At 33.6% G+C, this 14902-nt stretch overlaps 2 protein-coding genes across 7 annotated transcripts; one reads left to right on the top strand and one right to left on the bottom strand.

Moving 5' to 3' along the window:
* Nucleotides 1-5301: 5301 nt before the first annotated feature.
* Nucleotides 5302-10638, bottom strand: LOC110718719. Of its 6 annotated transcripts, XR_002510957.1 has the most exons (6): nucleotides 10194-10638; nucleotides 10050-10096; nucleotides 7681-8045; nucleotides 7422-7587; nucleotides 7090-7316; nucleotides 5302-5582 (listed from the first exon to the last, which is right to left on the bottom strand). XR_002510957.1 is itself a non-coding variant. In XM_021897611.1 (3 exons), the coding sequence occupies exons 1-3, from the start codon at nucleotides 8035-8037 to the stop codon at nucleotides 7279-7281; spliced, it is 561 nt and encodes a 186-aa protein (XP_021753303.1). In that variant the 5' UTR covers nucleotides 8038-10638; the 3' UTR covers nucleotides 5302-7278. The 6 variants fall into 6 exon arrangements, 1 of the variants encoding a protein (XP_021753303.1); XR_002510955.1 differs by having other exon boundaries at nucleotides 7681-10096; XR_002510954.1 differs by lacking the exon at nucleotides 10050-10096 and having other exon boundaries at nucleotides 10194-10637.
* Nucleotides 10639-13756: 3118 nt separating this feature from the next.
* Nucleotides 13757-14152, top strand: LOC110718962. Its single transcript, XM_021897900.1, has one exon. It carries the CDS (start codon nucleotides 13757-13759, stop codon nucleotides 14150-14152), a length of 396 nt encoding a protein of 131 aa, XP_021753592.1.
* Nucleotides 14153-14902: the final 750 nt, after the last annotated feature.

Below are 14902 nucleotides of genomic sequence, written 5' to 3'. Positions count from 1 at the left end.
TTAGGTAAAGGGATAGATTGGTGGATTTTTGGGTAGTGGTATGATGAGCTATCAATTCGGGTAAACGGGTCGGGTAAGTGTGGGTCGGGTCAACTCGGGTCGGGTCATTTCAGGTTAATATCGTAACATATACAAGGCGGGTTCGGGTTGGGTCATGCTTGAGTCGGGTAACGTCGGGTCATACATCTTTTCGGGTTTGGGTCGGGTTTAGGTCGGGTTAATAACAGGTCGGGTTAAATTCGAGTCGGGTGAATAATAGGTCGGGTTTAATTTGGATTTTCAAGGGTTAAAACGGGTTAGGGTCATTCTCAGGTTCAAGTCGGGTTCGGTTCAAGTCAATAATTTGCGGGTTATAATCAGGCCGAGTCATTTCCAAGTCGGGTCATTCTTGGATTCAAGTCGGGTTAGGTTCAAGTCGATTATTTGCGGGTTACAATCAGGTCGGGTCATTTACAAGTCGGGTCATGTTCGGGTTCAAGTCGGGTTTGGTTCAAGTCAAAATATTGCAGGTTATAATCAGGTTGGATCATTTCCAAGTCAGGTCCTGTTCGGGTTTGGGTCTCAAATATTGGGTTAATCTGGGTATCAGGTTGATTTCAAGTCGGGTCATATCAGGTTTGGGTACATTTTTTTGGTCGGTTTGTTAACAGTTCATGTAATGACATTCATGTTTACTCATTATCAATTACTTCATTTATTGTAAGAGAAATAATTTCAGATAAGTTTAAATTCGAGGTAATAAGTTCTAATAAGTTTAGATAAGATAGGTTTAGTTTAGATTTTTAGAAGATAAGTTCAAACCCTATTCTAATCTATTCACATTGAATTGATTCCACTCATTTTAGGATAACAATTTCAGATAAGTTCATATTCGAGATGACATGTTTAGATAAAATACAATAAGTTCATATAAATTAGGATAAAATAGGTTTAGTTTAGATAAGTTAAAATACAACAATTTTTTTCCTAAACTTATTTTATTTGAAATTATCTAAACTTGTTTATTTTTTATAAGTTCATATCCGAGTTCACGTTTTTTTTCATGGAATTTTTTTTTAACATTTAAATGGAATTATTCAAAACATTTAAATAAGATCAAATAGGCAAATGATAATAAAATTAGAAAAATAAAAGACCAATAAAATCCTTTTAACAGCTCTTGTTCGGGGGTCACCACTTTCTCGAATCCAAACAAGTCAAGTCATGATCGGGTACAAGTAAATTATTTGGGTCAGATTATCATCGGGTCATTGTCATATATTCATGCTCGCATTCAATCATTATCACGTTCAATTCAATCATTATCCGAAATTATTATTTTTTTTTAACTTTTTTTTATTTGAAATTTTTTTTTTAAATAAAATATAAGATAAAACAAACAAGCCTAAGGTCAAATAGTATTTGTAAACCGTAATCAACTACATTAATGCACATGCACCTACAAAGTAATAGTATTCGTAAACCATAATTGTTTAATTGAAATATAGAATGACCTTGCACCTAAAAAGTAGTAGTTATCGTAAATCGTAATTACTAAATTTAAATAAAGAATGCACATGCATCCAAAAAGTAGTGGTATTCATAAATTTTTATAGGTTTTTTTGAGACATATAAATTGTAATACATTTGATAATAGAAAAATTTAATTGAAAATATTTGAATAAGCTTAAATAGGAAAATAACTCATAGAATTGGGGAAAAAAAAAGATATGACATAATCCTAAATTGCTAGTTATTTGGAGAAAAATGTAATACTTTAATACTTTATGACTTAATTAGCTAACAAAATAATAAATAAAAAAAAGAAGAGTGATAAGGGGAGCATTATTGGAGTCATTATCACGTTCAATTCAATCATCAGTGATTCACTCTCAATCTCAAATTCTCACTCCCATATTTAACCTTCATTAGAGTCTAGCTCTCCTAATATACTAAAATTCTCAATAATCGCAAATCTCGCCATTGCCGCCATTAAAGTCTAGCTTTCCTAATTTACTAAAATTTAGAGATCCACCCATGGCTATAATTCACCACTGCTCGGCCTCTCCCAGACTCACACAATCCCTCTCTCAATCTCAAATTCTCACTCCCATATTCTACCTTCAACAAGGAGTCAAGGAGCGAGTAATCGGTCCAATTTTCAGATTCGAATTTTACTCATAAATTATGGATCTAAACATTTGATCTTCCTGATTAATAATTGTTCAACATTGTTTTTCGACAATTTATATGTTTAATCTGTTAAATTTTTAATATTATGCTTAGCATTTTGATTTTAAATAATTTTAAGGATTACAACGTTTTGGGCAAATTTTTAGATTTAGATGTTCTTGATAATTTTTAGGGGTTTAATCCGTTAATATGTTTTGGTGTTAGAGGGGTCAAACTATCATGGCTGAGGATGAATTTGATTACGCAGCTGAAAAAGGTATAGTTCATTCTAATTAATTAAAAATTATGCATTTTTATTGATCTTACTCCTAATCTTTTCCTGATTGTTTGGTGTAGTGGGTGACTTTGAGGTTATGCAAGCATCAATTACATGCATGAGTGTTGGAAATGCTACACCAACACCTGAACCCCATCAATCAATATCTCCAATTCAAGGAAAGCGATCTCCTATTTGGCTGAATTTTAGGATTAATGGTGAACATGCTGCATGCAAGTTTTGCAAAAGGTTAATCCAGAAACATAGTGGTACGACTGATACGTCTAATCTAAAGAGACACCTTGATTGGTGCCAACAATATAAAGATTCAGATAAGTCTAATGAGTCTAATGCATCTGAATTTGACCAAAAAGAATACTGTAAGTTATTTGCTAGAGCTATATTATTGAAGCATGGTTATTCTTTAAGTATTGTAGAACACGAGGGGTTTAGGGAATTGCATACATATTTGAATTACAAGGTTAGAACTATTTCTAGAAACACAATATTGAAATGGTGCATGATAGAGCATAATGTGTTAAAGCAATATGTTCGTAATACGTTTAAGGCCTTAACAAGTAAAGTGTCCTTGACTTGTGATGTATGGACAACTTGTACTACTCGTGGTTATTTGTCTCTTATGGCCCATTTTGTGGATAATGACTGGAAATTACGGTCTAAGGTGCTAAACTTTAGGCATTTTCCACCTCCCCATAATGGTCATGAAATTTATAATCTGGTTTTTAGTTTGATCAAAGATTGGGGTATTGAAAGAAAAATTTGTAGTATGACTATTGACAATGGAAGTAATATGGATTCTATGGTTGGGAAACTCCAAATTGAATTGGATGCAATGGCTAAATTACCTCTTGACGACAAATATTTTCATGTTAGATGCTCTGCCCATATCTCGAACTTAATTGTCAAAGAAGGTTTGAAAGTCATTGATGAATCTGTTGCGAAAGTTCAGGAGAATGTGAAGTATGTTGATTCTTCTGAAGCTAGACTTATAAGGTTTGAGCGGTGTGTTTCTGGTTGTAATTTAGCTACAGGTGTAAAGCTATGGATGGATGTTCCTACACTAAGCGAAAAAAGGTCTTTAGCACCGGTTCAAACCCCCCTTTGCGCACCAGTTTTGAACCGTTTCATATTTGAGGGATGCCAAATCTCTGAAGATTTGGCACCGGTTCAAAACCGGTGGCTATTTAAAGATTTGGCACCGATTAACCGGTGCGAAATACCCTCTTTGGCACCGGTTAACCGGTGCTAATTACCCATGGCGCGCTTTTTTTTTTTTTTTTTTTTTTTTTATTTCAATACAATAGGCACCGGTTTGAAGCCTGAACCGGTGCCTTTAACTGTGGGTTTTTTTTTTTTCAGCAATAAATAATAATATTAATACTAATACTAATAATAATAATGAGAACCTGTACATCCTGCATTAATTCTACCATTATTATATTACAATTACAATAATAATAATAATAATAATTATAATATTATAAATAATAATAATAATTTGTAAATTGAAATAATAACAATACATAGATATTAATTAATAATCCCAAATGCAATACTATTTACAATCAATACTAATTAATTAAAAAAAAGTGTCATAATTACAAACAATACTAATTAATAATGTAGTTAACAATGCAAGTTCAAATAGAAATGATATTTACAAGTTAAATGTGATGAAGGACGTCAACATGTCTCGAACTTCATTAAGTTCTTTGCTCGTCAACGGACCTCCCTTTTGTACCTTGAAAAACTTGGAATAAACAAAAAGTATGTTAGAATTAATTACTTAGGTTATGCATGTAAAAATACATTTTACAAGTTCAGTTAGGCAAAAATTTATTACTTAGGCCTATATGACTACTAGGATGCCTATTTCCTGCATTTCTTATCAAATGAACTCATTCTTTCTCATAACATGTCATTATTACTTAGTTATAGGCGGCTAAGGCTTGAAATCACATGAAAAAAGCAATTTAAGGGTTTTAGGGTTCATTTTCATCCAAATTGGCCCAAGTAAGGCCTATTTGACTACTAGGATGCCTATTTCCTACATTTCTTGTCAAATGAAGTCATTTTTTCTCATAACATGTCATTATTACTTAGTTATAGGCGGCTAAGGCTTGAAATCACATTAAAGGAGCAATTTAAGGGTTTTAGGGTTCATTTTCATCCAAATTAGCCCAAGTAAGGCCTATTTGACTACTAGGATGCCTATTTCCTACATTTCTTGTCAAATGAAGTCATTCTTTCTCAAAACATGTCATTATTACTTATTTATAGGTGGCTAAGGCTTGAAATCACATGAAAGGAGCAATTTAAGGGTTTTAGGGTTCATTTTCATCCAAATTAGCCCAAGTAAGGCCTATTTGACTACTACACTACAACAAAATTAAACATAAGTAACAGTGAAAAACTATTGCCTAATATAAAAAAAGTGTTGCCTTATAGCTAAGGCAACACATATGAGGCGTATTTTTCCCCCGTTGTCTATTCATAAGACAACACTTTTTTTTTATTCAAAGGCATCAACTTTAAAAGCCAAGGTAAAATGATACCTAAGGCAACACTTTTCCAAAGGCAACAAATGAAAAATGTTGCCACCTAAGGAGACAATTCAAAGCTGTTACCTTATGTCATAATATGCAACAACCTTTTCTATTGTTGTATTTGCTAGTAACTGTACAAAAGTGTTGTCAAACATATTAAAGACAACGCTTTAAGAACTATTATATATAAATTGAAAAAACTAAAATGAATCGACTATTTTTTCTATTGTAGTAATCATTTATTGTTATACTACGTTAAACATCAAAATGTCGAACATCAAAATATGTTATAAACATTTAACTAAATGATTCCAAAGTAGTAAAATTTGTAATATATAAAAAAAAAAAATATAAAAAAAAAAAATATCAACATGTTTTTAATACCAATACATCTCAACAACCTATTTGGAGTATATTGCGGGCATACTTTTAGTCTAGCTAATAAATTGAAGAAAAAAATGTGTCCAAATGATAAATAACAATGTACAACTTAAAGCAAATTCAAATTGATTGATGACATCACGTTCTTCTTCTTACTTGCTGCCTTCTTCATCTTCTTTTTGCTCACTTTCCATACTATTCAATCCCTATAAAAAAAATGCCTGGAATAAATATATTTCAAATGTAGCAACATAAATGCGTAACTAATGACATAATGAAAATTACAAAAAAAAAAAAAAAAAAAAAAAAAAATTGTATAAAATAAAAGTTAGAATGGCTTGGATGATTTCGTTTGTTAGATAAACAACTAAACTTCATATTATCTCTCAAATGCACCAAAAGAAAAAAAAATGAAAACCTTTGTCGATATCTACCTCTACTACTTTGCGTAGCATAGAAATCAAGCGGTTTAAACCTTAGATGTAGAAGCTAAAGAATGAAGTTGAAGCATCTTAGTCGAATTACCATCCTTCTCGAATTTACTATCAAAAATAAAGAGCCAAACATGTCTAGATCAAAAGACATTTGAGGATTTTGTTGCTGAAGTTGAGAAAAGGAGCGAAGACCATTTGCCATTTCCCTTCTATCTTGTTGTCTTTTATCCTCGTAATTCTTTTGCATAGCTTCAACCTCCTTATCATGCTTCTTTTCAACTTCCATCATTAATGCAACAATATAATGTTTATGCAACAATGAAAAAGTATGGTATACAAAAATTTCAACATGATAATGGACCAAACATTCATCAAGTAAGAAAGATTACATTATTAAGTATTATTTATATAAAACTTTAGAGATGATTTAAGGTTATCACAATGTTCTGACTTCTGAGAAAACTTAATTCGATTGAAGTTAATGTACTAGGACAATTAGACTACACTACAGTTGATAAATTCCCCTAACCCTTATAATACTATTGAGTGGTTGAATCATTAAATAATATCATAGACATTGTTCTTTCTAAACAAGCACAGATAGGCAAACACAAATAAAAACATGTGGTATGATCTTCTTAGCCTGGCTTAATCTGGTTCAAATTTTCTTAGTCTAATTTTGTATGAATCTATAACTTTAAGATTAATCTCCTAACATATCTAACGTTTAGAGATCTTAACCATGCATGTTCAGAAGGGTATAATAATAAGGGATTAAGGTATATGCAAATAGGTTTAGAACACGTACGAAATCAGATTGGCAGACATGGAATCTTTACAAGATTTTATGAGTAGTAGCATGATTTAATGATTTTTTATATTTTAACTTTGAGCAAATATGCATTTACTACTATACTTCTTCCCTTTTTCATCATAGCACGTAGAAAGCCGCACATCACCTTCCTGCCATAGCAACAGCTAGGCAGCCACCTCCTGCCAACATATGGCAGCAAGCAACTATCCACCAGTTGCAGCAGCCAGACATCCACCAGCTGCAGCAGGCAGTAAGCCACCCACAGTAGCAGGCAGCCACCAGTCACAGCTTGTAGACATTAGAATAATTTCATTTCTAGCTTAATTCAGGTCTTTATATGCTCTAGGTGCTCAAGCTAACATCTACGTCATGCAAAATATGGTAACAATAACCAAATAGGAAAAATTAAGCAATTGTGAAACATTTTTATCATATTTATTTGATTGAATAAGCTAAGTAACTCACCAAGACATAATCCCAGAGTTCTTTCTTCTTATTCCTTAGTATGGGCCAATTCTTGACAGTGAATGGTAGAATATTTGGTTTTCGAGCTATTGTTCCTATAAAGCTAGTGAACTCGTTGCATGTTTTGTCATCATGATGACCAACAGGTTGTCCATGCTCATTCAAAGTAATTCCTAAGTGTTCTTCTTCTCACATAGTAGGTCCTCTTCTAGGCTTATCCTTTTCACCTAAACCGAATTCAGAAAAGAAATTCAAAAGTTAAAAAAAAATAATGACGGACGGGTTATGCATGCATATAAATATTTTAAAATACAAAAATGAAGAGAGCTTGCCATTTTCTTTATCATTCTTGTTCTGATTTAAGTGTTCGACTTCTGATCCTAGCGTTTCAACAGGTTGCTGCGATGTAGATGAGCCACCATGTGAAGAAGCCAAATCAACTTTCTGCCGACGTTTCCGAAAAGCCAAAGCTACTGTCACTACTTTTCGAGTCAGAACCTTCATTTTGCGACTCGGCAAATGTAAGCAACATTAACAAGTGTAAACAGCAAACATGCTTATTGATAAATTGTATATCATAGGAACGATCACCTTCCATGGAATAGTCCTCGACTTGAGATTACTTTTAGAATGTGGAATAAATAACTCTTCATCAGAGGAATCAAGCTCATGCTCCATATCAATATCTTGGTTAGGCCTATAGAGCCCATCTTCAGCACAAACGTTATGCATTTTATGCTTACTACAATTGCCTCCACTATTTTGTACTATCGCCATCAGTGACATGGCCTTATCCTTCAAACCTAATTCTTGCATTTTTGACATATTTTCTTTAATCCTTTCCGATCTAAGCCTCTCATATTCTGTAATTCTTGGTTCATGAGTTTCAAGATGTTGATCACCAGAACCTCCTATAGCTCCAAGCTTACTGGTTTTTTTCTTTGTCATACTTGGAGCTAATAAAATGTGAAAATAAATCAATGAAATAGAAGAAAAATAACCATGTATGAGCTATCATAAAAGCAAGCTTGTACAAAATGAAAAGCAATAACAAAGCGGTAATTATATATATTCTGGTTAATAATAGTCATCAATTAAATTAAAACTATAATGTGCTGCATATTAGGAACAATACCTGGTCCAAACAACTAAAAAGGTCAGAACACGGAAGGTTGGCCAAGGTAATTAAGCCAAGTTTGACAATAATGAAGATCATGGTGTGAACAAGACTAAAAGAAAGGAATCTTGTACTATGTGCATTTTGTGCCACATCTAACAATCTCATAATTTTTTTTTATCCTGTCATTTTATTGCTCATTCGTCATGCAAATTTTTTTGGCCTTTTTTTTTAGATTATAGGTTCTTCACTCTTTAGCATATTCTTTGTTTTGGATTGTTCCTATGGATAAGGGATTATATTATATGCTTTCTTATCCTAGCAATCAATTTAAAATTTTTATGTTTTTGGTTTTTCTTAGATTATCTAATGTTCAAGCACACATTTTCTTAGCAAGTATATCTAATTTTTAAGCTGAACGCTAGTCCAAGAATAAAGAAAACCTAGTAGTTGACAATTTTGGACTTCTAAAATGAACTTCCCTTCTTTGTACTTTTGTGACAAAGCACGCAAGTTTACCACCCTAGTACTAGTCAACAAACAGCACATTGGATATCAGCAACTGTGTGAAGACCAGTCATAAGATGCATATCTTCCTTAGGCCCAACCTCAATATTAATAGCATGCAAAAACAAAAGGCACTACTGTTTCTTACCCAACAACATTATCACACAAGTTGGAAACACTCTCACCACAAACTCTATGAAATCCTCAAACTTTTTACACAACAATTAATGGTATTTTATATCTCAAAATCAAGCATATTTAAAGCATAAACACATTACAAAATCTCTATAATCAAGCATATGCAATCGAGATTTTGAATTACCTTATGTCAGATATTAGTAGGATAAATGTGATCTGTAACGTTTACATTGATACATGTATAGACAAAATCACTTGAATCAAGCAATACTAAGGAAAGACACGCAAGATCTGAAGAGTAAAGACTGGAATATAGCAAGATTATCTATAAAGAGAAAAACAACACAAGCAAAGTATCATGTTCAAACCAAACCACCAGACTAAAAAACTAAGATGCAATGGGGATTAGAAAGTAGCAAAATCTCTAAATGCTGCTTAAAACACACCAGAAACAGCAAAAATAGTCCTGAATCATTTGAATTTTTTTGAAATTTTTTCTGATTCTTATGGGTAATAAGATGGTTTTGAATCTATAAAAGCAAGACAATAATAGAGTAAAGACGGTATTGGGAGTAACTATTATAGATTACTTAATTGATGCCTTATTTAAATTATTCAATTTACCATGTTAACAAGTAGAAATGTGTACAATTTATTTACAATGTTAACAATAGATGAGTTATTTATATCAAGTTGGCCTTGTAAGGAAGCTATCTTATTGGCCGCATAGTGATAACCTTCATACAGTAAAATGAGAATTTGTCAGCATATTTTCATCAAGAACATGCACCTTGACAGATCTAGACAACAGATGGAAAAACATACAACTCAACAATTAAGAATTTCTCCAGTAAAGCTAATTTCACCTCCATTTTCACTACCAACTCAAAGTAATTTGGCATATCATATACGAGTATCTTGTATAAAACTAATTGAGATTTAAATCCAGAATCTTTACCAAAAAAAAAACTACCAAAATTATCTGTATCATCAACCAATTATAGTCATATAGCGGCTCCTTAGCAAAAGCATAATAACCACAACAACCAGAAATTAGAAAGTTCCTAGTAATTCAATCAAACAATTAAAATTAATACAACCTAGAATATATTACATCTAAAAATCAAATCCAACATCAAATTAACCAGTTATAAAGATTAAATTCACTTGAGAGATAAAAGGGGCAACAATGACTTACAAATAGAATTCAGAAAACAACAAATTATTCGGTGGCATCAAACCCCACTTGCCAATCATAAAAGCAAAGGAAGCCGTGTGAGTAGAGAGCAAAGCAACTAATTGATTACGAAACAGATACTCCATACTCTTAATTAACTCTCACCTGAGTAGAAACGAAGGAGGTATATAACCGATTAAGAAGATGAGTGTGCTGTATAGTGAGATCAACAACTGGATCGTGGAGTAACTGCTGATTCATAGTAGAAAAATATTGGAGCCAAAAAAATTTCACCATTTCGCGGGTTTTGGAGAACGAATATGGCGTTGAGGTCTTGAGAAGTTGAGGATGATGGTTTTTTTTTTTTCTTATTCTTTTTGGATAAATGTGGAGTAAGTCCCTCCGTTACTTGGGTGGGTGTAAAAAAGATGAAACCAAGATACAAAGAAGATTGTCTAAAAAAAAAAAGATACAAAGAAGTTCTACAATGATTTGATAAATAAAGTAGTTGAGAATTATTTTATTTGTTATAAAGTTCACATATTACATGATTTTTTAATTAATTTTTTTTTGTAAGTAATTATAATAATCTATATAATTAAACATTGTATATGATTAAATGATAAATTTACTCTCTATAAACTGGTAAAAATCAAAGGTTAGTAAGAGCACTAGCAATGGTGAGTCTTTTTTTTGCTCATGAGCATTTTTTGTGAGGAAAAAAAATGATCAATGGTTACAATGGTGAGAATTTGTTAAAATGGGAAAAAAAGCCCATGAGCATTTCCAAAAAAGCTCATGAGCATTTTTATTGATGAATAGTAAGTAGAGTGGGGCCCACAGCTGGCTGACAAACAAAAAAAAAATTCGGACTCCAAGCATCAAAACGACGCGTTTTGATGAGGTCCCTTAAAGGCGCGCCTATCAAAACGCGTCGTTTTGATGAAGCAGATTTTAAAAAAAAAAGGCTGATTTCTGACGCGTGCAGCGAGGGGGAGCAATGAAGACGCGACACGTGGCGGGTGCAGTTAGCTAGCCAATCAGAAAATACTAGCCGTTTACAACGGATATATTTTTGTAATGTATTTTCTGAAAAATATATTTTGTAAAAAAAAAAAAAAAAAAAAGTTACCAACGGTCATAAAATGAAATTCTCTATAAATAGACATGCATTTTGATATATTTTGATATAATTTCGTAAACACTTTAAATCCTCCACATTTTAATTTTCTTAAAAGTATTTTAAATTTGTAGAAGAATATTGTTGTTGCAATTCACCCATATTGAGGTAACAATTAGTTTTTTTTTTTTTTAAATTTTTTTTCTAATATAATTAGTATATATGTGATTTTTAAAAAAAAAAAATTGTAGGCCATGTAATTATATTGCAATATGTAATTAAACAAAGTTGTGTATATTTTCTCCATAAATTTCTAAATTTGTAGTTATTAAAGTGTTGCAATTAGTGGTTAGTTTTTTTTGCTATACATAAATGTAGTAACGTAATAAAATTAGTATATATGTGATTTTATGGAAAAAAAAATTATAGGCCACGAAATTAAATTGCATTATGTAATTAAACAAAGTTGTGTATATTTTCTCCATGAATTACTAAATTTGTAGTTTTTAAGGTGTTGCAATTATTGGTTAATTTTTTTTGCTATATATAAATGTAGTTACGCAAAAAAATTAGTATATATGTGATTTTTTAGGCCACGAAATTATATTGCATTATGTAATTAAACAAAGTTGTGTATATTTTCTCAATAAATTTCTAAATTCATAGTTCTTAAGTGTTGCAAGTATTGGTTAATTATTTTTTTTTAATATGTACATGTAGTTATGTGTTAAAATTAGTATATATGTTATTTTGTGAGGAAAAAAAAAATATTGTATGGCATGTAATGTAATTGCATTATGCAATTGAAGAAAGTTGTTGATATTTTTGTGGATTTGTTATCATTTTAATTTGTTTTTTGAGTAAATGTTTGTAACGATATTTATCTTTTGTTTTTTGATGCAAAATCTTTTAATGGATCCAAACAACCCAAATTTCCGTCAACAATTTTCGGGTTTTAGTGATGATTTCCTAACTAATCCCGAGTTTCAATTGTTCTTGCAAAGAATGGGCAGTATGTCTTCGCAACCACCTCCACTGCATCAGACACCCACTGAGGTTCCCCTACAAAACCCTGCTAGTGAAGATCGTACACCTGAAACTGATCTTGGTAGTAACATACTCTTCGATGAGAGCGAAGAGGAAAGCGTACCAGAGACGCCGCAGTATCCTCCTCCAGCAGTTCGCTTGCTGGAACCCAACCAGGTTCCTGCACGAGCTACCCGTATTTGGTCTGTTGCGGAAGATGAAGCTCTGATTGGGTTGTACTTGCAGATTAGCGAGGATGCTATTAAAAGTACAAGCCAAAAAGAAACTAGCCTATAACGCAATGTACACGCAGCATATCAAACTTTGCATACGCAGAAGCCGCATATAATTCCGCCAAGGCCTATTAAGAGTCTGACATCGCACTGGAGAAGGTTGGCAGCGGACACACTGCAATGGATATCTTGCTATGATGAAGCAGGTAGACTTCCGGAGGGAGGGAGTGGTTACAATGAAGCTGATCGTATGAAAAGTGCGGCGAAGCTTTTTCATGTCGCCCAAGGTCGCAATTTCACTTTTCCTCACGCAATTGAAATGCTTAAAAAGGATCCAAAGTGGAGACCAAAGCTGAGATGGTCAATGTCATTGAAGGAAAGAAAAGCCGCTTGTGATGCTGAGGAAGAAGGTAGTGCTGGAAGTGGGAAGAGGTCCAGAGATGATGTAGAGGATGAAACCCCTACGGATGGTTTTTCATCTAGCGGTTTACAACGACCCGAGGGTGTCAAGAAAGCAAAGGCGAAGCGTAAAGGGAAAGCAGTAGCAACAGAAAGTGGTTCGTTTGAGCTTAGCGAACGAATGAAGGAATTCGCTACAATTCGCGAGAGGGAGGCCATTCTGAAGGAAGAGAGGATCAAAATTGAAAAAGACAAGGAACAGAGGAAAAGGGAGGAACTTGACATTCATAAGATGAAAACCTGGTTTGATATGGTGCAAGCTATGAAGAATTCGCCTACGCCACTCACTCCTGAAGAAGAGTCGTACAAGAATTTTTTACTGGGTAAATTACAAGGCCTTTAAGCATGTTTGGTTGTAGTCTGTTATTTATCAAGCGCAATTTAGTCTTTTATTTTTAAGTTGTATTAGTGGTGTGGTTAATTTCAAAGTAAGAAAGATGTACACTTGTATTCTGATTTTCCAATATTGAATGACAAGTTGTTTAACAAGTTGATTGAAGTTGCCATTCATACCGACATAATTGCTTTAAATCTCTGACATTGTGTAGTCACATTTTTCTGATATCACTTTATCAGAATGCTTTAATTTTGTGTCATTGATACCGACATAATTTCAATAAATCTTTGTCATTGTATAGCCACGTTTTCCTATATTAACTTTATCAAAATGCTTTACCTTTGTGCCATTGATACCGACATTATTGCACTCAAGACTTGTCACTGTCACCTAGCATAGTATACCTATTCCGTGGTTGAAAATTTGATTCCTTTACTTGGTTTGGTCATTCAGATTTGTAACCACATATTCATTTGATATTTCTGCTATATATAGTAGGCATGACACATATCCACAACCACACCCATTCATCAAGTAACAATATTAATACGAGATGTATTCTAGACCATCATCAAACTCAAGTTCAAGCTCATCTTCTTCAAATACTGAAGAATATGCTCAACTTGTTGATGAACTCTTCACATACCAAACCTCATCTGTCCTCATGCCCCAAACACAATCCCAACACACTTCAAAAAAACCTAGAGGGGGTACGAATAGAAGAGATAGGGAAATTGGACATGCCAGGTTTTTTAATGATTACTTTTCCGATAATCCTGTGTACAACACCACCCAATTTAGAAGAAGATTTCGTATGCAACGACCTTTGTTTGTACGTATAATGAACAAGGTCGTTGAAGGTGATGTTTACTTCCAGCAGCGTAGGGATGCAGCTGGAAGGTTAGGTTTATCACCTCTGCAAAAATGTACAGCGGCGATAAGAATGTAAGGCTACGGCATGGCTGCGGACGCCGTGGATGAATACGTTCGGATCAGTGAGTCAACCGCTCGAGTTGCCCTTCAACGTTTTTGTACCGGGGTCATTGATCAGTTCGGAACCGAGTACATGCGAAACCCTACAACTGATGAACTGGCCAGAATACTGCATCAAAATGAACTGCGTGGTTTTCCAGGCATGATAGGCAGCATTGATTGCATGCATTGGGAATGGAAGAACTGTCCAACGGCATGGAAAGCGCAGTACGCCGGTAGGAACAAGAAAGCAACGCTAATACCGGAAGCCGTTGCAGATCAGGATTTATGGATATGGCATTCCTTCTTTGGGATTCCTGGATCTTGTAATGACCTTAATGTCTTATACCGTTCCCCAGTGTTCAATGAGGTTCTGCATGGTCGAGCTCCTCTGGTAAATTTTATCGTTAACGGCCATGAATACAACATGGCATATTACTTAGCCGACGGTATTTGTCCGAAGTGGGCAACTTTTGTTCAGGGTATCACAACCCCTCAACTTCAAAAAAATAAATTGTTCGCTGACCACCAGGCTGCTGCTCGAAAGGACGTTGAAAGAGCATTCGGTGTTTTGCAAGCTCGATTTGCAATAATACGAAAACCGTCACTGGCGTACGATGAGGACATACTGCGAGACATAATGAAAGCATGTATCATTATGCACAACATGATTGTTGATGATGAGCGCCACAACTACACTCAAGCCGAAGTTCTAAGAGCCTTCTAC

Source organism: Chenopodium quinoa, unplaced genomic scaffold (genome assembly GCF_001683475.1).
Source record: "Chenopodium quinoa cultivar QQ74 unplaced genomic scaffold, ASM168347v1, whole genome shotgun sequence".
In the NCBI taxonomy this organism is placed as follows: domain Eukaryota; kingdom Viridiplantae; phylum Streptophyta; class Magnoliopsida; order Caryophyllales; family Amaranthaceae; genus Chenopodium; species Chenopodium quinoa.
This window is presented reverse-complemented; position numbering and strand designations above follow the sequence as displayed.

Excerpts from the sequence above, each read along its gene's own strand:
- LOC110718719 (XM_021897611.1), bottom strand. The coding sequence starts at position 8,037 with ATGACAAAGAAAAAAACCAGTAAGCTTGGAGCTATAGGAGGTTCTGGT. Across the intron at positions 7,588-7,680 it reads CGAGGACTATTCCATGGAAG|GTTCTGACTCGAAAAGTAGT; the intron begins GTGATCGTTCCT and ends CGCAAAATGAAG. Across the intron at positions 7,317-7,421 it reads CAAGAATGATAAAGAAAATG|GTGAAAAGGATAAGCCTAGA; the intron begins GCAAGCTCTCTT and ends AATTCGGTTTAG.
- LOC110718962 (XM_021897900.1), top strand. The coding sequence starts at position 13,757 with ATGTATTCTAGACCATCATCAAACTCAAGTTCAAGCTCATCTTCTTCA.